Genomic DNA, 27,107 nt, shown 5'->3' on the forward strand with positions numbered 1-27,107 from the left:
TTTTTTCATGTTTTGGCGCTTTTATACGATAAAAACTATTTTATAGAAAAAATAATAATTTTTGCATCGCTTTAGTCAGGACTATAACTTTATTTTTTTGCTGATGATGCTGTATGGCGGCTCGTTTTTTCGGGACAAGATGACGTTTTCAGTGGTACCATGGTTATTTATATCTGTCTTTTTGATCGCGTGTTATTCCACTTTTTGTTCGGCGGTATGATTGTCAGGAATCCCCTGACCGCTGCCACCAATTCGTCACGATTCACACCGTGACCGTCACCCCTACGTCACGGGTCGGGGTTACTTTAGGCCAACAGACGGCTATCACATGTGCAGGGGGGCTTATCTTAGTTATCCCTCCACTGCTAACAATGTGATGAGAAAACACATACAAGGCTATTGACCTCTTAGTTTACAGCAAGGGCTTATTCTAGGTATCCCACTGCTTTCAATATACCACAAACTGCAGGGATTTATGTATATCCCGCTTACAGTTCCACTTAACACTTGCAGCTCTCTGGCGCCCCCCTTACTCTCAGGTCAGATTAGGTACTGCACCCTGGGTAATTAGTCGCCAGAAAGGCTGCCTGCTATGTACTGGCTATTGGGCATGCTGCAGCGACGCGATAAACTACTCCCACTCAGGCATGAACAATAATTATCAACGCCGCAGTCGCTTCAGCATAACCCAGAAGTCAGTACACTCTCGCTGCCACCAGCTTCGATTAAACGGGTCCGAAGCTAACCCAACACAACAGTAGCGTATTTCCCTTCAGAAGACTTAGGGTATGGTTTAGAACAGGAGAACGAACTAATATTAAATATTATATTCCATAAAAATTAGGCAGTGCTTTATCAAAAATATTTTATAAAGATGTTACAAATGAGACAATTGCAAATATGTACATGGGTAATTATAACATAAAGGGAATAAAGGAGAAAAGATAACACTCACATGTTCAAAGCATGGCAGGCACCCAGGCTAGTGCGGTTTTCCATACGTCCCAGCTCATGGGATGTGCTCAGCTCTTCCAGGAAAATAGGACAAGAGGGAAGCTGGGGATTTGTGCAGACAGTTATAGCCAAGCCTGTAACATCCCAGAAAGGGGTTGGATCACCTCGTCTCTCCTACCTCTTCAGTTAACTCATTTTATTCTAATCTATATCTAATTTCGATAACTCCGCTACAAAACATGTCATAGTCCTAACAAACCCATCATTCATCTCGGATTAACGTGAGCATGCTAATGAGATCAAATATGTCCTATCTGGGATACATATTTACAGAGAAAACCCTACTTCTTTACCAGACGGAGTTAGAAGCCCGAGTTTCAAGGGATGGGTAGATACACCGAGTGGGAATACGAGTATATATTTTCGTGTTCTTAACGTAAACATTGTGCATAATATCGTACAAAAACCAAACAAAGAATCTTTCATGAATTTTGGAGCCATTTTTCCAATTCCAGCTGGAGGAAGATTCTAACCTGGTCGTAAATACCTTTCGGCCATAAAACTCCCCCCAGTACATTGGCAAAGCAGCTCTTGGCTGAGTGAAAGGGAAGGGGGCTTGGGAGTTGAAAGTCAGGAATTTGAAGCTACAAACTGTTGCAGCATCACTCCAAGAAGGGGGGCTTAGCCCACGCAGGCTAGCAAGAGAACTACTTATGATATTTCATACCATATCGTGACAATGATAGTAAAGCGTTGTTTTTTGCCTTGTTTTTTTTTTTTTCTTACTGTGTTTACTGAAGGGGCTAACTAGTGGGCCAGTTTTATAGGTCGGGCCGTTACGGACCCGGCGATACTAAATATGTGTACTTTTATTGTTTTTTTTTTTTTTTATTTAGATAAATGTATTTATGGGAATATTTTTTTTTTTTTCATTATTTAGGAATGTTTATTTGTTTTTACACATTTGGAAATTTTTTTTTAAACTTCTTTACTTTGTCCCAGGTGGGGACATCACAGATCGGTGATCTGACAGTTTGCACAGCACTCTGTCCAATCACCGATCTGACTTACAGCACTGCAGGCTTCACAGTGCCTGCTCTGAGCAGGCTCTGTGAAGCCACCTCCCTCCCTACAGGACCCGGATGCCGCGGCCATCTTGGATCCGGGCCTGGAGCAGGGAGGTAGGTATGGAGACCCTCGCAGCAACGCGATCACATCGCGTTGCTGCGGGGGGCTCAGGGAAGCCTGCAGGGAGCCCCCTCCCTGCGTGATGCTTCCCTGTACCGCCGGCACACCGCGATCATGTCCCTGACCACTTCTGGCACATAGTGCCGGATGTTAGCTGCGATGGTCATAGGGGCCCACCCCACCTCGACGGGATAGTACGTCTTATGTCAGAAAGGGGTTAATTTGTCTTAAATGAAAAAACACAAAAAGAATTGTCCTAAAGCCAAACTGGATATAATTCCACACCAAACATAAAAAAGGGGGTAGACAAAAGTATTGGCACTATTCGAAAAATCATGTGATGCTTCCCTAATTTGTGTAATTAACAGCACCTGTAACTTACCTGTGGCACTTAACAGGTCTTGGCAATAGCAAAATCGCACTTGCAGCCAGTTGACATGGATTAAAGTTGACTCAACCTCTGTCCTGTGTCCTTGTGTGTACCACATTGAGCATAGAGAAAAGAAAGACCAAAGAACTGTCTGAGGACTTGAGAAACCAAATTGTGAGGAAGCATGAGCAATCTCAAGGCTACAAGTCCATCTCCAAAGACCTGAATGTTCCTGTGTCTACCGTGCGCATTGTCATCAAGAAGTTTAAAGCCCATGGCACTGTGGCTAACCCCCTAGATGTGGACGGAAAAGAAAAATTGACAAGAGATTTCAACGCAAGATTGTGCGGATGTTGGATAAAGAACCTCGACTAACATCCAAACAAGTTCAAGCTGCCCTGCAGTCCGAGAATACAGCAGTGTCAACCCGTACTATCCGTCGGCATCTGAATGAAAAGGGACTGTATGGTAGGAGACCCAGGAAGACCCCACTTCTTACCCCGAGACATAAAAAAGCCAGGCTGGAGTTTGCCAAAACTTACCTGAAAAAGCCTAAAACGTTTTGGAAGAATGTTCTCTGGTCAGATGAGACAAAAGCAGAGCTTTTTGGGCAAAGGCATCAACATAGAGTTTACAGGAGAAAAAAAGAGGCATTCAAAGAAAAGAACACAGTCCCTACAGTCAAACATGGCGGAGGTTCCCTGATGTTTTGGGGTTGCTTTGCTGCCTCTGGCACTGGACTGCTTGACCATGTGCATGGCTTATGAAGTCTGAAGACTACCAACAAATTTTGCAGCATAATGTAGGGCCCAGTGTGAGAAAGCTGGGTCTCCCTCAGAGGTCATGGGTCTTCCAGCAGGACAATGACCCAAAGCACACTTCAAAAAGCACTAGAAAATGGTTTGAGAGAAAGCACTGGAGACTTCTATGGTGGCCAGCAATGAATCCAGACCTGAATCCCATAGAACACCTGTGGTGAGATCTAAAAATGGCAGTTTGGAGAAGGCACCCTTCAAATGTCAGGGACCTGGAGCAGTTTGCCAAAGAAGAATGGTCTAAAATTCCAGCAGAGCATTGTAAGAAACTCATTGATGGTTACCGGAAGCGGTTGGTCGCAGTTATTTTGGCTAAAGGTTGTGCAACCAAGTATTAGGCTGAGGGTGCCAGTACTTTTGTCTGGCCCATTTTTGGAGTTTTGTGTGAAATGATCAATGTTTTGCTTTTTGCTTCATTCACTTTTGTGTTTTTTCATTTAAGACCAATTAAATGAAGATGATAATACCAAACAATTTGTGATTGCAATAATTTTCAGGAAGAAACTGAGTATTATCTGCTAGAATTGCAGGGGTGTTAATACTTTTGGCCATGACTGTATGTGTTGGAGGTGTAGGGAGGAGGAATTAAGCCGCCTTCATATTTCTGGGAAAAAGTACAATTAGTGATTCGTAGATTCACGGATCTCATTCTGACCTTGACTCGGCTATCGCTCTTCTTCAGCACAGTGACATCCCCCTAAAAACGTATAACATCTCGATTCTGAGACACCACCCCGACAGTCTCACTTTAGTTATCTAAAATGAACGAGATGATGTTGATGGAGGAGCTCACCTTAACAATCACCACCACTCATGATAACTTCTACAAAACATGGTTTTATTGGCTGGAATTTAGATCCTCAGCGGATTACCTGGACCCTATGGGAGATGGATAAGCATACACCTCAAGATGTTCTCTGCTGTCCCCCTCTTCTTGTGTTATGTCTCTTAATTGTTTCTCTCATTCTTTTGCGTTAATTTATTTGGGCAGGTAACGATTCTTTTAAGTACAACTCCTGAATCTGCTGTTTTACTCTAAAAATGTTGAATCATTGTATTATTTGCAATTATACTGCAGTATATACTCTTATCTTTTTGTTATATAAGACACGCTACTGATGTTTTCAATTGAGGCTTCTGTTATGACGTGTACTTGTTTCCCTTTACAAAAAGTAATAAGTTAAATTAAAAAAAAAAACTGCTTTATATCTGTCCAACAATTGCATCAAATGAGCGGGAAAATGCATAAAAGAAAAGCTGCAAATAAGCAATAATCAGAGAAGATTGTTATTGAGTTGTGTGATGAGGACACCCGCAGAAAAAAAGCAGCAGAAACAATTCACTATTTTCTCTAGATGTGAATATGGCTGTAGCATTACAGTTTTATAAAGAAACAAAAATTATGGGTTTAATAGAGAAAAAATATCAATTACACCATTTTTTTTTTTTTTTACGTCATTTACTGATTCTTGTATATGCAATCGTTAATGCAATTACTAAATTCTACTATCTACGTCATTGTGGGCTGTGGCTCCTAGATAGAGCAAAAGCATGAAAACGTGGAAATGTGAGTTCCGGGGAGAACGGTGAAGTCAGGATGGAGGAAAAGTAAATAATTAAAGCACTGAGCGGAGAGAAGTGGCCCTGCCCCAGAGTTCATAATTTTTATAATTTTAACATTTAAATCACTCAACTTTTTCCCATTAAAAATAAATAAATAAAAATAACAAACACTTAGTTTCTCTGAGTACATAAAAGTCCGATCTATTAAAACATAAAATGAATTAACTGGGTAGGCGAATGGCACAATGAGGAAAAAAATCAAAATGCCAGAATTACACTTTTTCAGCAGCTGCAACAATGCAATAAAATAAGAATCTATCAAAACATCGTATCTACCCCAAAATGGTATCAAAACTATCAACACGGGATGCAAAAAATAAGCCCTCACCCAGCCCTGTCGACTAAAAATTAAAATTGTTAGAGGAAAATGGCAACACAAGTGTGTGTTTTTTTTTTTTTTTTTGTTTTTTTTTTTTTGTTTTTATTAATAATATATACACACTACCGTTCAAAAGTTTAGGGTCACTTAGAAATGTCCTTATTTTTTAAAGAAAAGCAGTTTTTTTCCAATGATGCTAACATTAAATGATTCAGAAATACACTATGTACATTGTTAATGTGGTAAATGACTATTCTAGCTGCAGACATCTGCTTTGTAATGCAATATCTTCATAGGTGAATAGAGGCCCATTTCCAACAACCATCACTCCAGTGTTCTTATGGTACTCTGTGTTTGCTAACTGTGTAAGAAGGCTAATGGATGGTTAGAATACCCTTGAAAACCCTTGTGCAAGTATGTTAGCACAGCTGAAAACAGTTTGGCTGATTAGAGAACCTATAAACCTGACCTTCCTTTGAGCTAGTTGAGAATCTGGAGCATTACATTTGTTGGTTCCATTAAACTTTCAAAATGACCAGAAAAAAGAACTTTCACATGAAAATCAACCATCTATGAGAGATATTGCCAAGAAAATAAAGATTTCCTGCAATGGCGTATTACTCTCTTCAGAGGAGAGCACAAAAAGGCTCTAACCATAGTAGAATCAGAAGTGGGAGACCCCGCTGCACAACTGAGCAACAAGACTAGTCTGTAGTTTCAGAAATTGACGCCTCACAGGTCCTCAACTCAGTGGCGTAGGAAAGGGGGCACGGGGGGGCGGGCCGCCCTGGGCGGCACACTGCGGGGGGCGGGTCAACGGGCCGCGGCCGGCGCTGCAGGAGGAGGGAAAAAAAAAATAAAAAAATCTGTGCCCTTTAAATCTTCGGGCGCCCCCCCCCCCCCCCGTGCCAGCGCTAATGCTCACCTCCCCTGGTTCCTGCGGCTGCGCGGTAGCTGCAGCGTCTTCAGCGCTCTCTGACTCTGCGACGTCTCAGGGCAGAGGGCGCGATGACGTCATCACTGCGCGCTCAGCCTCTCTGTCTTGAGCGTTGCAGAGCCGGAGAGACGTTGAGTGCACCGGACCTGCGCTGGGAACGGGAGAGGTGAGGATTTTACTTTTTTTTTTCTTTGTCTGACTCTGTCTGGGGGCAATGCTGGAGACCCTGGGGCAGATTTCTGGACAGACTGGGGCAGATTTCTGGACAGACTGGGGCAGATTTCTGGACAGACTGGGGCAGATTTCTGGACAGACTGGGGCAATGCTGGACACTGGGGCAATGCTGGACACTGGGGCAGATCGCTGGACACACTGGGGGCAATGCTGGACACACTGGGGCAATGCTGGAGACCCTGGGGCAGATTTCTGGACACACTGGGGGCAATGCTGGACACACTGGGGCAGATTGCTGGACACGCTGGGGCAATGCTGGACACTGGGGCAGATTGCTGGACACACTGGGGGCAATGCTGGACACACTGGGGCAATGCTGGGCACACTGGGGCAATGCTGGGCACACTGGGGCAATGCTGGGCACACTGGGGCAGATTGCTGGGCACACTGGGGCAGATTGCTGGGCACACTGGGGCAGATTGCTGGGCACACTGGGGCAGATTGCTGGGCACACTGGGGCAGATTGCTGGGCACACTGGGGCAGATTGCTGGGCACACTGGGGCAGATTGCTGGGCACACTGAGGCAGATTGCTGGGCACACTGGGGCAGATTGCTGGGCACACTGGGGCAGATTGCTGGGCACACTGGGGCAGATTGCTGGGCACACTGGGGCAGATTGCTGGGCACACTGGGGCAGATTGCTGGGCACACTGGGGCAGATTGCTGGGCACACTGGGGCAGATTGCTGGGCACACTGGGGCAGATTGCTGGGCACACTGGGGCAGATTGCTGGGCACACTGGGGCAGATTGCTGGGCACACTGGGGCAGATTGCTGGGCACACTGGGGCAGATTGCTGGGCACACTGGGGCAGATTGCTGGGCACACTGGGGCAGATTGCTGGGCACACTGGGGCAGATTGCTGGGCACACTGGGGCAGATTGCTGGGCACACTGGGGCAGATTGCTGGGCACACTGGGGCAGATTGCTGGGCACACTGGGGCAGATTGCTGGGCACACTGGGGCAGATTGCTGGGCACACTGGGGCAGATTGCTGGGCACACTGGGGCAGATTGCTGGGCACACTGGGGCAGATTGCTGGGCACACTGGGGCAGATTGCTGGGCACACTGGGGCAGATTGCTGGGCACACTGGGGCAGATTGCTGGGCACACTGGGGCAGATTGCTGGGCACACTGGGGCAGATTGCTGGGCACACTGGGGCAGATTGCTGGGCACACTGGGGCAGATTGCTGGGCACACTGGGGCAATGCTGGACACACTGGGGGCAATGCTGTAGACCCTGGGGCAGATCGCTGGATACACTGGGGGCAATGCTGGGCACCCTGGGGCAATGCTGGAGACCCTGGGGCAGATTTCTGGACACACTGGGGGAAATGCTGGACACACTGGGGCAATGCTGGACACACTGGGGCAGATTGCTGGACATACTGGGGCAGATTGCTGGACACACTGGGGGTAATATGCTGGACACACTGGGGCAGATTGCTGGACCACCTGGGGGTAATATGCTGGACACACTGGGGGTAATATGCTGGACACACTGGGGCAGATTGCTGGACACACTGGGGCAGATTGCTGGACACACTGGGGCAGATTGCTGGACACACTGGGGGCAGGACTTGAGGCATGGGCAGAATGTAGATACAGGGCATGATTGGAGACACTGGGCAGAATGAAAGACATGGGGCAGGATTGGATCATGGGGCAGGATGGATACGATGGAGACTGATGGGGCAGGATGGGGAGATCACATGGTGTAGAATGGATACTCATGAGTGCAGGATGGGAGAACATATGGCTGGAGCCAGGAATGAGATAAACGGGGCCAGGGTGGGGAATAGTATTACCATAGGGGCTAATTAAGGGATGTTATTACTGCAGTGATGTATTTAATTTATTTTTTGAGTATACTGTTTTAAATGGGGGGGCGGTCCTGTTACTGTGCAGAGTAACACTATATCGCCTTTTTTTCTTCGTGTTGTAATGTAGAAGTTGTTAAAAATTAAGTAATGTTTTCTGCAAGCGGAGCTCGAGATAACTGTGTTATTTCCTGCAGAAACGAGTGCTGGCTGGGAGAAATGATGGCGGTCTGTGCTGGATGAAAGATGAATGAAGGACTTCATCTAGAGACGTCACTGGTGAGTCAGTGTTACCTATACACTGACACTATACACTATATACTATATACAGCGGTCCTGTGTACAATGTCACCAGTGATCACTGTATTACCTATACATTATATACAGAGCTCCTGTGTATAATACCACCAGTGATCTCTGTATTACCTCTACACTGACACTGCATACTAAGTACAGATCTCCTGTGAATACTGGCACTTATGGTGATAGTATTGTGTTTTTTTTTTCTTTATTACTGATCAGTATTGTAGTATTCAGTCACTATGTGGTGGTAATATGTGGCCTGGAAATGGTGTTGTGGTATTTGTCCCTTGTATGTGCTATTTGGTCACCAAGTGGTGGTAATATGTCATCTGGTCATGGTGAGGCGGTATTTGTCCCTTGTATATAGTATTATTCGGTCACTATGTGGTCTTGTCATGGTGTGGTGGTGGTTCTTCCTGTATGTGATATTATTGGTCTTGGTATAGTGGATTCTGTTGTGTATGGCGGTCATTTGTTCTCTCTGATATTAATTAATTAAAAGTCACAGGTTTGGCATGTGGGGGTGACACCATTAGGCCCAGTTTAAGTTCTACAAAACAGGAAAACTATTTTTGGTAAACTTTGTGTGTATTGAGCGGGGGCGGGGGGGGGGGAAGCGCCAAACTCAGGAGCAGCCCCGGGCGGCAAAAGCTCTAGCTACGCCTCTGCCTCAACTGGCAGCTTCATTAAATAGTACACGTAAAATGACAGTGTCAACGTCTCCGGGATGCTGGCCTTCAGGGCAGAGTGGCAAAGCCATATCTGAGACTGTCTAGTAAAAGGAAAATATTAATATGGGCAAAAGAATACAGACATTGGACAGAGGAAGATTGGAACAAAGTGTTATGGTCAGACAAATCCAAGTTTAAGGTGTTTGGATCACACAGAAGAACCTTTGTGAGACACAGAACAACTGAAAAGATGCTGGAAGAGTGCCTGACGCCATCTGTCAAGCATGGTGGAGGTAATGTGATGGTCTGGAGTTGCTTTGGTGCTGGTAAAGTGGGAGATTTGTACAAGGTTAAAGGGATATTGAATAAGGAAGGCTATCACTCCATTTTGCAACGCCATGCCATACCCTGTGGACGGCGCTTGATTGGAGCCAATTTCATCCTATAACAGGACAATGACCCAAAGCCACCTCCAAATTATGCAAGAACTATTTAGGGAAGAAGAGGCAGCTGGTATTCTATCTGTAATGGAGCGGCCAGCACAGTCACCAGATCTCAACCCCATTGAGCTGCTGTGGGAGCAGCTTGGCCGTATGGTGTAAAAAACGCCCAACAAGCCAAACCAACTTGTGGAAGGGCTTCTGGGCGCATGGAGGGGGGGAAGAATGTCTCCAGATTACCTCAGCAAATTAACTGTTAGAATGTCAAAGGTCTATAATGCTGGAATTGCTGCAAAGGGAGCATTCTTTGATGAAAGCAATGCTTGAAGGAGAAAATTATTATTTCAAATAATCTTTTTTTCAAATCTTGTCAATGTCTGGACTAGATTCTCAATTCATTTGGCAAATCATTTGATTAATAAAAGTTTTCATGGAAAACACAACTGTCTGGGTGACCCTAAACTTTTGAACGTGTGTGTGTGTGTGTGTGTGTGTGTGTGTGTGTTTGTTTGTGCATCTATCTCTATCTCATTTTTTTTTTTTTTAAATATATATTTTTTTGTACAAAGTTTCAAATTCTTTTTTTTTTTCCGTTTTAACTATACCTGTTTGTCATCTGCGTACTCGTACTGACTTGGAGAGTTATATAGGTCAGTTTTACTGTATAGTGAACATGGTAAATAATTTAAAAAAAAAAAAAAAAAAAAAAGAAGCAATTGTAGAAGTTCACTTTTTTTTCTCTACTTTGCCACACTTAGAATTTTTTTTTTCCAGATTTACAGGGCATTGCATGATAAAATGAATTTTTTTTTTCATAATTGAAAAGTACAACCCTGGACATGGGACATTAGTACAGAAGGGTACCACACAAGACACAGTAGGATAAGCCAGATAGGCTTGGGGAAAAGTAGGAATTTCTCAAAGCGGAGAATCTCTGTAATATGAAATGTTTTTTCTTCCAGATACAGAATCTTGTTTCTGCTGCGTCAGTGGCTTCTGTGTAAGTTCTTCTGATTGCCCGCCTTGCTCTTCTGGCTTCTACCAGCCATGGGGCGGTCAGGTGACATGTCTGCCATGTCCTGCTGGACTTTATACCAAGTAAGGAACCATTTCAGATTTATCAAATGTCTCACAGGGATTGTTTTTTGTATTTTTTTTTGTAACTGGAATTGGCAATATTTAAAGGTGGTTGTCCAGGGCTAGTAATGAAAACTGGTTGCTTTGTTTCCGAAGCAGCAGCACCTGTTATGATCAGGTGGCCTTGGAGCAGCATGAAAACCTTCACTGGAGTAGGTGGTAACTTATACTGACCGCAAACCCTGATCTTATCACCGCAACTAGAAGTAGCTGTGGGGTGTGCCTAACAAAACCTAGACACCTCAACACAGCCGGAGGACTAAATACCCCTAAAGATGGAAATAGGAAAACTATCTTGCCTCAGAGTAGATCCCCAAAGGATAGGCCGCCCCCCACAAATAATGACTGTGAGTTGGAGAGGTAAGACACACGCAGGCAGAAAACAGGCTTAGCAAAGGAGGCCACTTCTAGCTAAATAGAAAAGGATAGTACAGGATACTAAGCGGTCAGCATAAAAATACTACAAAAATATCCACAGCAGAAAATACAAAACTCCGCCACCTAACTAAAGATGTGGAGAGTATAACTGCAACTCCAGAGAATCCAACCAGACTGAGAAAAACAACTGACACAGTCTAAGCAGGACAAATAGAAACAAAAGATCAGCACTGAAAATAAGCACACAGCAAGTGTGCTTCAGAAAAAGAAACAGACACTTATCTTTGCTGAACTGGCAGCTAAACAGGTGAGGCCAGGCAGAGATCCAATACTTCCAAAGAAACATTGACAACTGGCAAGGGCTAATGAATCCTGCACACTTAAATATCCCAGTCAGAACAGCAATTAGCAGATACACCTGGCCAGGACTGTGACTCAGAGACAACTGCATTCCCACCTACAACCACTGGAGGGAACCCAAGAGCAGAATTCACAACAAGCACCCCTGGCCATGGGTTGTGTGCGACATTGCAGCTCAGCCACATTGAAGTAAATGGATCTGAGCTGCAATACTACAAACAACCCATGGTCAGAGGTGGCACTATTTCTAAAAGAAAGCAGCAGTGTGTTTTTGTATTATTTTTATTTCTTTATCCTGGACAATGTCTTTTCAAATTGGATTTTTTTTTTTATGTTTTGAAAGTTTCAGAATATTCAGTAAATAAAACTTCTGAAGTTGCTCTGTTATTCCTCCTGGAAATGTAGGTATAAATACAAGCTGGGTATATATACTAGATGGTGGCTCGATTCGAACGCATCGGATATTCTAGAATATGTATGTATGTACGTCGTATATAGCACAGCCACGTAGTATATAACACAGCCCACATAGTTTATAGCAGTGTGGGTCCCATATCCCTGTTTAAAAAAATAAAAATAAGTGTTATACTCACCCTCCGTCGTCCTTCGAAGCTGTCCCGACATGCGCGATGCGGGCGCCAGCTTCCGTTCCCAAGAGATGCATTGCCACTATTGGGGAAATGTAGTATTACAGGCCATCATTATTTTTCCCTAGATGACATGCATACAGTCGTTCTCCATCCAGTCACCAGGTATAAGCTCTGTCCTATAACGTCTCTGTACTCCTCGTGGATATCTGAGCCGTGCATGTCTATTTTTTTCATTGCACAGCACAACGGGAAGTGTAATCTGCCAGTCGTGCGACCCTGGGTATTTCACAGATGAGACAGCATCTGTATCTTGTATGCCGTGTGAAAAAGGTAAGAACATAAGTGTACATTAACTAAAGTGGTGTCCAGTGCTAACATATCTACATTAATGCCCCTTTATCAATGCAATCTACATAATCTGACATTTCCCTGCATTCCTTGCAGGTGCAGTACTTACTCAGAGCTCTTCAGTGTGAACTGTAGCCTAAACCAAAAATTCACATATACCAGGAAAACTAAGGCTACTTCACACTAGCGTCGGAATCTCCCCGTCGCAATGCGGCGGGCAGAGATTCCGACGCTAGCGTTTGACGCACTGCACAACGGGTGCAGCGGATGCATTTCTCCGGCGCATCCGCTGCCTCATTGTGAGGTGCGGGGAGGTGGGGGCGGAGTTCCGGCCGTGCATGCGCGGTCGGAAAAAGCGGTCCGTCAGGAGGAAAAAACGTTACATTTAACGTTTTTTGCTCCCGGCGGTCCGCCACAACACGGCGCAACCGTCGCACGACGGTTGCGACGTGTGGCAAAGCGTCGCAATGCGTCGCTAATGTTAATCTATGGGGTAAAAACACATCCTGCAAACAACTTTTCAGGATGCGTTTTTTTCCCCATAAACGACGCATTGCGACGTCTGGCAAAAAACGCCAGTGTGAAAGTAGCCTAACTGTCCCCTGTATTTATACACACTCAGCTAATCTGCCAGGGACTGTCAATCGTATGTACGAACGAGCAGCAGAATTGTGAATGCAGAACATGCACAACATATTTTACAGGAGAACAGCTCCGTGTCAGTCAGCTGGACATACAGTCGATTGATCCCGAAGTTATTCTGCTCATTTATAAATAAATGTTGCCTGGGCATAGTAAATATCGGTGGTTAGTTATAGCACCTCACTTCTCTTATTTCCCCCCTCACATCTCTCATTTTTCCCCCTCACTTCTCTCATTTTCCCCCTCACATCTGTCATTTTCCGATCACTCCACTATTTTCCCTCACTCCTCTCATTTTGCACTGACACCTTTTCATTTTCACCTCACACCCCTCATTTTCACCTCAGTATATACATGTACATGTTGTTTCACACTTTTTTTTTAAGTATATAATTCCACGTGTTAATTCATAGTTTTGATGCCTTCAGTGTGAATGTACAATTTTCATAATCATGAAAATACAGAAAAATCTTTAAATGAGAAGGTGTGACCAAACTTTTGGTCTATGTGTGTGTGTATATATATATATATATATATATATATATATATATATATATATATTCTATGTCTCCCGTAAAGGCATAAAATATTTCGGACAGATATGTCACATATACAGAAAAGGAGTTAATTGGTATCTCACCGGTCCTTATGATGTGTGGAGGAGTACAGTTGAAGTTGATGCCTAGCTGAGTAATATCAAGTCAACACCGTCATCTGTTGGTCAAAGGCGTAAATGAGGGTAAAAGAATTACAGTAGTAGAAACCTAATAGTGGGAACCTATTTTCTGACAGGAAAGGTTTGAAGATGACAACAGGTCAGGTGACACCTGTGTCACAGTAACTAATTATAAAAGAGAAGAGGGAGTTGGCCCCAGAACCTGGACCAGGACAGGTTGTGTGGCTACGAGGGGGACTTGTAGCTGCCATCGCCACAGAAGGGTCCGAGAGTGATTAGATGTCGAAGGCCTGAGCTGAAAGTAAGATAGTTGACCTGGGCTGATAGGAAGATCCGTTACCAAAAGCAGTGCTAATCAAATGAAAAAAGGAGTGATCTCACCATACTGGGTTGTTGCAAGCCTTATTGGATACGGCATTCTGCAGGATTAAAGGTGCTTACCCGCAGAGAAATCCACAACAATGTATGAAGGAGGAAAGCATCTCTGTTTTAAAATTTCTGCAAGGCTTTAAATGTTCACATGTTAGCAGGAAACACTCTTTCCGTTCCGCTGAATACGCACTATATCTGTCCAAATGGAAAGAGATGGCTTGTAACGCTAAATCGTGTGGGAGGTAAGAATATAAATTCTCTGTCATAAGATGTAGGATATGAAATAAAGCCCTGAAGAAATTTTAAAACAGAGGTGCCTTCATACAAAAGCAGTGCTAGTAAGAAGATTCATGCCCCGTGCCAGTAAAAGACCTTCCTTGACCCGGCCAATTGTTTTCAATTCTGACCACTGTCACTTTATGTGATAATAACTCTGGAACGCTTCAAAAGATCCCACTGATTCTGAGTGTTTTTTCTGTGACACATTGTACTTTATGTTGCTGGTAAATTTTTGTTCGCTATGATTTGCGCTTTATTTATGAAAATATTAAAAATTTTACGAAAAATATGAAAATGTTTCAATTTTCATGTTCTTAAACCAGATGGTTTTTAGCAGATAAAGTGATTAATAAATAAAATTTACCACATGTCTACATTACATCATCCTTTTTGAAAGGGTTAAAGGTTGATCATCAATTTCTCAATTTTCCAACAAATTATTTTTGGGGGGAACACATCCCATTTGAAGTGAATTTGAGTGGTTTATGTGATAGAAAATACCCAGACATGACACCATTTTAAAAACTGCACCCCTCAAAGTGCTCAAACCCGCATTCAAGACGTTTATTAACCTTTTAGGGGCTTCAAAGGAATCAAAGCAATGTGGAAGGGGAAAAATTACTTTTTCCTACAAAAATGTTGATTTAGCCTTAAATTTAGCATTTTCAAAAAGGGTAACAGGAGAAAATGTGTATAAATTGTGTTATTTTTCTTGAGTATGCAGATACTCCGTATATAATGGAAAATTACTGTTTGGGCGCAGAGCAGGTCTCTGAAAGGAAGGAGTTGCATTTTACTGGAATAGATGGTGGACTTCATGTTGGATTTGTATAGCCCCTGATGTGCCTAAACAGTGGAAACCCTCTACAAGTGACTCCATTTTGGAAATTACATCCCTCAGTGAATTTATCTAGATGTGTGGTGAACACTTTAAACCCGCAGATGCCTCACAGAATTTTATAACATTGAGCCACAAAAATAAAAAATCTAATTTTTCCCACTAAAATGTTGCTTTAGCCCCAATTTTTTCATTTTAATAAGGAGAAACAGGACCTATACAATTTGTTCTGCAATTTCTCCGGAATACGTCAATACCCCACATGCGGTGGAAAACTTCTGTTTGGGCGCACGGCAGGGCTCAGAAGGCAAGGAGTGCCAATATAATTCTAGAGCATAATTTTGGCTGAAATAGATTGCAAATGCCTTGTCACATTTGAAGAGCTCCTGACATGCCAAATAGTAGAAACCCCCCACAATTGACCCCATTTTGGAAACTACACATCTGGAGAAATTCATCTAGGGTGTGTAGTTAGCATCTTTAACCCTCAGGTAATTCAAAGAATTGTATAACATTGTAAAATTACTATTTTTTTTTTCCCACTAAAATGTTACTTTGGTCCCAAGTTTTCAATTTTCAAAAAGGATAATAGGAGAAAATGAATGGTACTTTAAGCAATTTCTCCTGAGTAAGCCGATACCCCATATGTGGTCAAAAACTACTTTTGAGGCACAGTACAAAGCTCAGAAGAGAAGAAGCGCCATAATGGAGTTCAGATGTTTCTGGAATGGTTTGAAGGTGCCATGTCACATTGGCAAAGGTGCCAGAACAACACACAGTCCCCATAAGTGACCCAATCTTACAAACTACATCCCTCAATGAATTCATCTAGGGGTGCGGTGATCATATTGACATCACATGTGCCTCACAGAATTAGGATATGTGGTGTGCCTAGGTCCCTCCATTACCCATATTTTACATTTTCACACTGGAAAATTAGTAAGTCATACCAGTATTTGTCACACAATTTCTGCTGAAAGTGACAGTATCCCATATGTGGCAGTACAGACTACACTTCTTGACCACATGACGAGACTCAGTAGTGGATGATGCCAAGTGAAAATTGCAAATCTACTATTGAAGTCCCCAGTACATTTCAGACCAGTACGTTGTAGTGACCAGGTCATGCTTCTGGAGACATGCACTCGTAAATTAGGCGGGCTTTCATTACTGCAGCAATGCCAAATCTAAAACCTACTAGGGAAAAAATGCGCAAAAACCCTGCCATAAATAAAAAGCAAAAAGTGCATCTAAATAAAAGTATTTAGTAATGCTGTTTTTGATCAAAAATAGCATAAAATCCATCCAACCACGACAAGGTAACTCTGATCGGGAATGGTCCTACACTGTCTAATATTAAAAACTTACCATGTGTCAATGTTGACCTCAGTGTCAATAAGGAATGCCAAACATGTAGACGCTTTATGTGGTTTAGGAAAGATATATATCTTGGTACCGTGTTAGCGAGTAGATAGAAAAATATTTAGAATTGAGCCACTGAGGACTCTCAATTCTAAATTTTTTTTATGTGGTTTAGGCACATAGAGGCTCAGAAGGGAGGGGGCATTTGGAAGTACAGAATTTGCTGGATTTCTTTTGGGGTGTGATGAGCCATGGTACTTTTCTAGAGCCTTTGTACTAACAGTAACTTGGAAGCCCCCTATATTTACGTTAACACATGACAGACCAGATTAGGGACTTTTTTTGTGAATTGATTTGAAGCTTTTATTAGGAATGGATCGCCCCCGTGTAGGGCAAGGAGTACTTGGTACCGGGTCCTTAGGTTCTCAAAGGGGGGATGTCACGGTGGCGGTCCGTGGCCCTTGGGAGGTCCATTAATAAGAGGGAAAGGTCTTTAAAGAGGAAATGTTCGTGATGCCACCTGTGGTATTTGGTCAGGGTGACCGACACTGCTTAGGGGTCCGCTGGGGTGATGTTATGGCAGCTAGTTGGTATACCTTCCCACAGGTGAAGTGTGTCCCCAGGGCTTCCCAGTGTGTAGATGGTGGATGTTGTGAGGCGCAGTGAAGAACGAGGACACAAGTTTACAGTCTCTTTACCTTTTTTACTGAAGACTTCAGCATCCACAGTCCAGAGCACCAGATCACGGGGGCAGGCAGAGTCCGGCTGGTTTGAAGGCAAATCCAGAGTCCCCTTATCCTGGTGGAAATCAGTAGCCTTCCTCTAGCGCCTGGGTGTTGTAGTACCTTACTGCTGAGCCTCTCATAAGGTCCTCACAACTGTTGTAGATGTTCTAGATGTTGTCTGTCTGTCCCCCAGATGGATAGGACAAACCCGTATGACCAGTGGCGTGAGGCTTTTTACAGGGACTCTATCACGCCCCAGCCTCTCGTGGGTGACACCTTGCGTCTTGGGTATAGGGCGGGCAAGTAACGTGGAATTAGCTGTCCTGCCGGTCTCTGGAGCAAGGCATAAAGAACTATTGCTCCCTCGGTGTTCCGGCTACCGGGATCCTGTGCCTCAGAAGGAGGTAGCCTGTGTAGGGCAGAATTCCCTCTGGTTTCCTCTCCTTTTGCTATGACTTCTTCTCACTCTTTGCAATATAGTTCTCCTTCAGTGTTTCTTTCTGGAAGCTGCCACACGTGTGGCAGGCGCAGCTCCGTGTCCTTCTGTCTAGGCCTCTGACAGGATCCCACCCGTCAGGGACCAACTAACTGAGCGGAGCTCAGCTAGCAGCTGCCTGAGTGAAGCTCAGCCAGCTTCTGTCTAACTTCCTATCCAGACCACAAGTTTTACCTAATTGTGAAGAGTGCCCTAATAAATAGGAGCATAGCTCCCCCTGGTGGACTGGAGTATGAAGTGTGTTGTGTGTTGGTGTTATCTGGTAGTGAGATCTCCTTTGCCTTCAAACGTAACATCACTCCCCCCTAGAGGAGAATATTACTGCAACGACCAGGACCCTGGGGCACTGCAGGAACAGGAACATTTTACATAACGTATGGGATCACATTTATCCTGCGCTCTACACTGAGCACGTACGTCGGGATTTACATCTAAATCTCCAAGTGAGCTGATTCAGATGAAACACCTGAGGGATTCATTCACTAATGAGGCAGAAGTGTTATTCTGGACTCCATTTGGCTGTAAGGTGCCCAGGATGGCACCCATAGGTGAGCTGCTGCTTCATAACACCTTGGCACATTACAAATAAATCTTGTCTAAGTACATAAGTGTTGTGATGTGTACATTGCATTGTACTCACTTGAAGGTCGGAGGCCTTCACTGTCTCAATGTCCATAGTTCCTGGACCAGCCGCACACAAATCAGGTGACGCCTGGTTCATTTTAGCAAATTCAACTTTACTGGGCAGTTCAAGTACATCAATCTTTAATACGCAGTATTAGGCACAGCAGTGCCAGCACCCTTCGTCCGGGTCTTGTTCCATCAACACAGGACATTTCAGTCATTTTCTTACATTCAGATTGGACTACCCTACTTTTAACATGTCGTTAGCCATAGGGATTCCTTGTCCAGTACCGCAGTATTCCCGAGCTCCGCTACGTTTTCCTCATGGGGTACCCTGTCCGGCTTCCTCTGTATGGAAAGGATTGAGGCACACTCCTCAGTGCCTATTTTGGGCTGTAGACTCCAGACGTTGCAGGAGGCTCTGCAAGAAATTTGGTATCTCATACTGCCAGAACAATATGGACTTCATGAACCTCCAGCCCATAGCACCTTGAACTTGAGCATGTCTCACACCTCACACAATCTCACACCTTCCTTTAATGGCCTCTGTTCAGCTGTTTCCTTCTTTTCAGAGGTGCACAAAACTGTAGGTGACCGCTCTTCCACCTACCTGATTGACAGCTCCTCAATGCCCCTCTTTCCTGCTGTTGCTTAATCTCCACCCATCTAGCCTCATTGACTGCTCCTGAGTGTCCCTCCTCTCTTCTGCTACTGAATCTCTGCTCATCTACCTTGCGGCTGCTCCTCACGGTCTCTCCTTCCTGCTGCTGAATCGTCTTCCCCTTATCTGATTGACAGATCCTCAGTGTCTCTCCTCCCTGCTGCTGCTGCTAAGATCTCACACACACTGCTCAGTACAAGCTGCAGTTGTCAGGCTGGATGGACAAAGCTTAAATACACTTGGACACGAGATATTTCATTCTACGGCTGATCTCCTAAAATGCTCTTCTTAATATAAGGATTATATAGCCTCACCAGTTTAGAGATCTATCTAATGTATGCTGTTTGTACTGTGAAATTTGGTGACCCATCTCCTTGAAGTCGTATGTAAAGGCTTCGAGAGATAAGTATCAGGAATGGTAATGGCATTTTGGTGATCACCCAGAAACGGATGTAAGTAGGAAACTGCTGACAGGACTGTGGGACAACCTGGTGAGGAAAAAAACTCAAGGATAAGTGTTTCATAGGTGTAAATGCTTTATATAATGGACATAATAAAAATCCAACTTGCCAGCCTGCAGCATCCTAACATTGGGCACTAGGATGATCTATCAGATGATTACTTCAGTATTGTGATTGTCATTGTATCTCTCCTAAGGTCACTTTGCATCTACACAGAATGCTTCGCGCTGCAAGCCTTGTCCAGAGGACACATTCTGCAAGTAATTTCCTTGTTTATTATTGTACTATTTATCATTATTTTAATATATAATTTTTTTTTTTTTTTTGTAACATGCAATGGTCATACCCAGAGTGCAAGATTTTACACTGCAGATCTGCTTGGCTGCTCCATAGAAGGATCAGTTCCCCAGGATACCAATGCATGGGGAATGGTTTTAAATTGCAGAATTGCAGTACAATTAGTATAAACTTGGAAATGGAAGAATGGGGAATAATTTACACACATGGTGAAAATTATTGGTACCCCTTGTTAATCAAATTAAAAATCTATGAAAATGAACAAATGAAAGTCAGACCTTGCTTGTCAGTCATGTTTCCACAGAATTTTTTTTTTTTTAAATAAACCTAATTAAATAGGCCTGGACAGAAATGATGGTTCCCTTAACTTAATATTTTGTTTCACAACCTTTTGAGGCAATCACTGCAATCAAACGATTCCTGTAACTGTCAATGAGAATTCTGCACCTCTCAACAGGTATTTTGGCCTCTCCTCAAGAGCAAACTGCTCCAGTTGTCTCGTGTTTGATGGTTGCCTTTTCCAGACGGCATGTTTCAGCTCTTTCCAAAGATACTCAATAGGATTTAGGTCAGGGCTCATAGAAGGCCTCTTCAGAATAGTCCAATGTTTTCCTCTTAGCCATTCTTGGGTGTTCTTAGCTTTGTGTTTTGGCTCATTATCCTGTTGTAAGACCCATGACCTGCGACTGAGACCAAGCTTTCTGACACTGGGCAGCACATTTCTCTCTAGAATCCCTTGATAGTGTTGAGATTTTATTCTACCCTGCACAGATTCTAGACACCCTCTGCCAGATGCAGCAGCCCCAGAACATAACAGAGCCTCCTCCATGTTTCACAGTAGGGACAGAGTGCTTTTCTTGATATGCTTCATTTTTCCTTCTGTGAACATAGAGCTGATGTGCCTTGCCAAAAAGTTATATTTTTGTCTCATCTGTCCACAGGACATACTCCCAAAAGTTTTGTGTCTTGTCAACACGAATTGGCAATTTCCATTCTGGCTTTTTTATGATTTTTTTTCAACAATGGTGTCCTCCTTGGTCGTCTCCATTCAAGTCTCAAGTGTGGTATCACAGGGCTCTGTCCTGGGCCCTGTGTTGTTCAATATCTTTATCAATGATTTAGATGAAGGAATTGAAGGTACACTGATGACATTTGATGACACAAAGCTAGGAGGGATAGCTAATACTAGAGAAGAGAGAGGATTCAAAAAGATATAAATAAACTGGAGCAGTGGGCAGCAACTAGCAGAATGATTTTAACAGGGAAAAATGCAACTGTACTACATCTGGGCAAAAAATATATAAAAAAAAAAGCATAAACAGAATGGGAGGAATAGGGCTAAGCAACAGCACATGTGAAAAAGACTTGGGTATACTAATAGATCACAGACTGAACATGAGTTAACGGTGTGATGCAGCAGCAAACAGGGCAAATACAATTCTGGGAGGTATTAACATAAGCATACAGTCTAGATCAGGGGTGTCAAACTGCATTCCTCGAGGGCTGCAAACAGGTCATGTTTTCAGGATTTCCTTGTACTGCACAGGTGATAATTTAATCACCAACTCATTATTTGTGTAGGTGATTAAATTATCATCTGTGCAGTACAAGGAAATCCTGAAAACATGACCTGTTTGCAGCCCTCGAGGAATGCAGTTTGACACCCCTGGTCTAGATCACGTGAAGTCATTATCCCGTCCACTCCTCCTTGGTCAGGCCTCATTTGGAATACTGTGTTCCAGTTCTGGGCACCACATTTTAACCCCTTCAAGTCGCGGCCCTTTTTCATTTTTGCGTTTTCGTTTTTCACTTCCCTCCTTCCCTGAGCCATAACTTTTTTATTTTTCCGTCAATATGGTCATGTGAGGGCTTATTTTTTGCGGGACAAGTTGTACTTTTGAACGACACCATTGGTTTTACCATGTCTTTTACTAGAAAACTGGAAAAAAATTCCAAGTGCGGTGAAATTGCAAAAAAAGTGCAATCCCACACTTGTTTTTTGTTTAGCTTTTTTGCTAGGTTCACTAAATACTAAAACTAACCTTCCATTATGATTCTCTAGGTCATTACGATTTCATAGACGGCAAACATGACTAGGTTATTTTTTATCTAAGTGGTGAAAAAAAAATTCCAAACTTTGCTTTAAAAAAAAAAAAAAAAAAAAAAAAAAAGTGCCATCTTCCGATACCCGTAGCGTCTCCATTTTTCGTGATCTGGGGTCGGGTGAGGGCTTATTTTTTGCGTGCCGAGCTGATGTTTTTAATGATACAATTTTTGCGCAGATACGTTCTTTTGATCGCCCGTTATTGCATTTTAATGCAATGTCGCGGCGACAAAAAAATGTAATTCTGGCGTTTCTGATTTTTTTCTCGCTACGCCGATTAGCGATCAGGTTAATGCTTTTTTTTAATTGATAGATCGGGCGATTCTGAACACGGCAATACCAAATATGTGTATGTTTGATTTTTTTTTTTTTATTGTTTTATTTAGGATGGGGCGAAAGGGGGGTGATTTAAACTTTTTATATTTTTTTCATATTTTTAAAAACATTTTTTTTTTACTTGTGCCATGCTTCAATAGCCTCCATGGGAGGCTAGAAGCTGGCATAGCCTGATCGGCTCTGCTACATAGCAGCGATCATCAGATCGCTGCTATGTAGCTGAAATGCAGGTGTGCTGTGAGCGCCGACCACAGGGGGGCGCTCACAGCAGGCCTGCATCAGTAACCATAGAGGTCTCAAGGACCTCTATGGTTACCTTCCTGATGCATCGCCGACCCCCGATCATGTGACGGGGGTCGGCGATGATGTCATTTCCGGCCGCCCGGCCGGATGCGGTAGTTAAATGCCGCTGTCTGTGTTTTACAGCGGCATTTAACAGGTTAATAGCGGCGGGTGAATAGCGATTTCACCTGCCGCTATTGCGCGCACATGTCAGCTGTACAAAGGGGGTGACACGGCATGCGCAGTACTAGTACGGCGCATGTCGTGAAGGGGTTAAAAAAGACATCAACAAACTGGAGCAAGTTCAGAGAAGAGCGACCAGATTGGTGACCGGTCTGCAAACCATGTTCTAGGAGGAACGGTTAAAGGATTTGGGAACGTTTAGCTTGCAAGAAAGACTGAGAGGAGATTTAATAGGTGTCTACAAATATCTCAAGGGCTGTCACATTGTAGAAGGATCATCTTTATTCTCATTTGCATAAGGAAAGACTAGAAGCAATGGGATGAAACTGAATGGGAGAGGACACAGATTAGATATTAGAAAAATCTTTTACAGTAACTGTGATTAATGAGTAGAACAGGCTGCCACAATAGGTGGTGAGTTCTCCTTCAATGGAAGTCTTCAGAGGCTGGACAGACATCTATCTGTTATGATTTAGTGAATCCTGCTTTGAGCAGAGGGTTGGACCAGATGACCCAGGAGGTCCCTTCCAACTCAACCATTCTATGATTCGAAGTCCACTTTGGCTCATACGACGGATGTTGCGATCTGACACTAATGTCCCTTGAGCGTGGGGTTCACCTTTAATCTGTTTAGAAGTTTTTCTGGGCTCTTTTGTTACCACTCGTATTATCCGTCTCTTTGATTTGTCATCAGTTTTCCTCCTGCGGCCACGTCCAGGGAGGTTGACTACAGTCCCATGGATCTTAAATTTCTGAATAATATGTGCAACTGTAGTCATTTGAACATCAGGCTGCTTGGAGATGGTCTTCTAACTTTTACCTTTAACATATTTGTCTATAATTTTCTTTCTAATCTTCTGAGACAACTCTTTCCTTCGCTTCCTCTGGTCCATGTTGAGTGTGATACACACCATGTCACTAAACAGTACAGTATCTGTAGCCCTATATACCGGCCACTCACTGATTCCAAGATTGTAGACACCTGTGATGCTAGTTAGTGGACACACCGTGATTTAGCATGTCCCTTTTGTCACATTATTTTCAGGGGTACCATCATTTCTGTTCACGCCTATTTCATGAGGTTTATTTTCTTTTTCTTTTTTTTTTTTTTTTTTTAATTCTGTGGAAGCATGGTTGAAAAGCAATGTCTGACTTTCATTTGTTGTTTTCATAGATTTTTAATTTATTTTGTCAGATTCAAGTTATTTCTGTGACCATTATTGGTTTTTCTGTCATTAAACGAGGGGTACCAACAATTTTGACCACGTGTATTTTACAGTCCCCCCCCCCTTTAGGATATGTGATCACTTCCGGATTGTCAGATGACCCCCGCAATCCTTACAGTATTAGTTAAAGGTTATTCCCATCATAACAAGTTATCCACATGATAGGTGATGACTTCCTGATCACTGGGACCTCACGGATCCTACAAATGGGCCCCTTATATGCACATTTGAATGGAGCAATGGCTGCTAGTGATGGCGTCTGCTGTTGTCTATAGGACTGGGGTACATAGCTGTACTCATCATGAGCAGCTGTTGCGCGATTCTTAAAATCCATGGGGTCCCAGATGATAATATGGAAATATCCTTGCCCGTTCCCTTGAATTAAGTGATATTGCAGTTCCCTGAAGCGCTGCCGGATGCTCGTTGGCCATTGAACTTTTTTGTCTTTGGAGACCATGTAATCTGTGTAACTAATAATTAATATATTTCTTTTGTCTGCAGCACATCCTCGTGTACCCACTGCACAATGTGTCCTGAAGGGCAGGAATCTCTGGACGTCGGCTCCGTAGTGTGCACCTTGTGTCCTCCCGGTAAATATTAATGCATCATTAATTCTGTGGGAACGGAACTCTGCAGATCAGGATTTGCTTTTCTTGGTCCGGCCATCCATACACGTTGGATACGAGGTCTCTCACGGAGGTGATATCGGAGATTGGGCATGTTGGATTTCTACATGCCTGACCCTGCCTAACCCATTGCTGGTGAAGTCTGGCATCAGCTTATTACTGCTCTCCATTATAAAATAAACACACAAGCCAAAGAGTTGACAGAGAGTGCGTATTTGGCAGTCGGAGAGTGAAAGTTGCCGATTCGGCCACATTCTATGTTGGCTCCTTTTTAGGATGGATAACGTGTACCGTTCCCATGTTCTCCCGTTCTCATGCTCCCCTGTTTGTATTTCTCACCTACCTAGGTATGTATAAAGGACGTGGAGACGATCGATGCAAATATTGCCATGATGGTGAATACCAGGTGAACTCGGGAGGAGAACACTGTGAAGAGTGTCCTGAAGATCACTACTGTCCTGTAAGTATATAGATGCACAGGGAAGAAGACCCAATCTTCCGCAAGGGTTATTAAAACATTGGTCCTCAAGGTTTTCCATTAGATTTCCCCCCTTCCCCCCCCCCCCCCCCCCAAAAAAAAAAAGGATTTTGATGGAGTTATTCACTATTGAGGCCGACATTGTCAATTTAGACTGCTGGTAGTATTTGTCTTTTTCAGTCATACACCATATATTTCTATGAGGCTGTTCCGTTAGGGTCGGAAAACCCACCAGCCGGTCTTTTGCAATGCGGTTAACTCTCAGACCGATTTTTATGGACATCTGAATGTTCCCGGATAGTGAATGGCTCCATCTGAGTTCCCGTTAACCTCCTATATCTCGGGGACTCCGAAAGTCCAACTCGCTGTTCATCAGAGAACACTTTGTGTGTGACCTTGACCGTATGAAACTGTAATGCAGCCCCCCTTGGAAATCTATAGACTTGGGACCATGAAAATCAGATGTGATGTGATGTCTGGACCGGCCACGGTTTTGCAGCCTGAAGGACATGTATGAGGCTGTCCAGTTCGGGTCATGTGTCCATACTCCGACCACAACACTTCGGCATGATGTCAACCCAGAAATACTCTTGATCAGTCTGGAAATCGTGGTCTGTACTTGACGGTGAAACTTGGGTATATGAAGCTGGCCTTTTACTGTAGGACTGTGGAAAGAGCAAGCGTCCAAAAGTTTCAACGAGAGGGTGGGAGAGTAATGTGGACGACAGGAAGCAAAAGTCAAGCCCTGTACTTAGATTATTTGGCTTTACTTACAATATAACTTCATAAGATGTCTTCTCTCATGCACAGAGTCCAGACATTAATCCTATCAGTTGTCCTGAAGATGCCTTTTGTCCCTCTGGGAGCTCTGAACCGAGTTATTGCATGGAGACATTCTTGCGTAAGGATGGAGAGTCCTGTCGACTGGCGCCTTTAACTATCGCGATACTTGTAGTTTGCGTAGTTGGTAAGTTGAGCAATTTCTGTTTTTTTACTCTGTTTCAAGAATGGAAGACACCGTGTTGTTTTAGGACCATCCCAACCAGTTGTGCAGCTTCAACTGCAGATGTAGATGGCAAATACCAAACTCGCCCATATTCGCATCATCAGCCAACCATCAGATGTTAAGAGCTTTTGGCTGATGTTTGTTGGCAGAGACTGGCTCAACAGATATTAAGGGGATTGGAGTCTGAATGGGCATGTTGCAACTGTATCAGCATCATGGATGCCAATGAGGTTGAAAGCAATTTTGGAAGAGGGGGCGTCACTGATGCTCTCTCCCCCATTTAGGGGCTCCATTCCTAGGATGTCACTATTTCACGCCCACTGTGCCGAGCAGAGAAGAGCTTCAGATCACTCGCTGCCAAGACTGGAGCAGCAGGGGAACGACAAGAGAAAGAAGCCACCAATGCCCAAGTAGTTCTGGAGCATGGAAAAGCATTTTTTTTTTCTTTTCTTTTTCTTGCAAGCAGCGATAAGCAGCATAGGAAAAGGAATACAACTCCACAGCGTCAAACATTTCTTTATTAGTGAATGAATTCAGTTCCAATAGTGAGGATTAAAATATTCTATCAAAGGCATCGCATAGCTATGAAGTGCACAGTCCGTGACTCGATGACCAGATGACCATCATAAGGCTGGATAACACCAGAAACTTGTAGACCACCTGGTCTGTCGTCTGCCCATTGAGTCATGGACTGTGCACTTCATTTATGCCTTTGATATATTATCACTAATCAAGAAAAGTTTTACTCTGTATGGAGGACTATGTCAAAGGCAATTATACTGTATGGAGCACTATGCGGGGGTCCATTATACTGTATGGAGCACTATGCGGGGGTCCATTATACTGTATGGAGCACTATGCGGGGGTCCATTAAACTGTCTGGGGCACAATATAGGGCCCATTATATTGTATTGAGCACTATGCGGGGCCCCTTATACTGTATG

General features: G+C 43.6%; 1 protein-coding gene across 1 annotated transcript in view; it reads left to right on the forward strand.

Moving 5' to 3' along the window:
• LOC138657233 (proprotein convertase subtilisin/kexin type 5-like) overlaps positions 1 to 27,107 on the forward strand; it is a 70,531-nt gene that overhangs the window by 41,940 nt on the left and 1,484 nt on the right. The window contains exons 3-8 of the mRNA XM_069744887.1: positions 10,639 to 10,774; positions 12,383 to 12,471; positions 19,822 to 19,885; positions 24,555 to 24,643; positions 25,027 to 25,139; positions 25,968 to 26,124. Of these exons, the coding sequence (XP_069600988.1) occupies positions 10,639 to 10,774; positions 12,383 to 12,471; positions 19,822 to 19,885; positions 24,555 to 24,643; positions 25,027 to 25,139; positions 25,968 to 26,124 (648 nt within the window). The remainder of the gene's footprint in view (positions 1 to 10,638; positions 10,775 to 12,382; positions 12,472 to 19,821; positions 19,886 to 24,554; positions 24,644 to 25,026; positions 25,140 to 25,967; positions 26,125 to 27,107) is intronic.

This window comes from Ranitomeya imitator, chromosome 1, assembly GCF_032444005.1.
Source record: "Ranitomeya imitator isolate aRanImi1 chromosome 1, aRanImi1.pri, whole genome shotgun sequence".
NCBI classification, from domain to species: domain Eukaryota; kingdom Metazoa; phylum Chordata; class Amphibia; order Anura; family Dendrobatidae; genus Ranitomeya; species Ranitomeya imitator.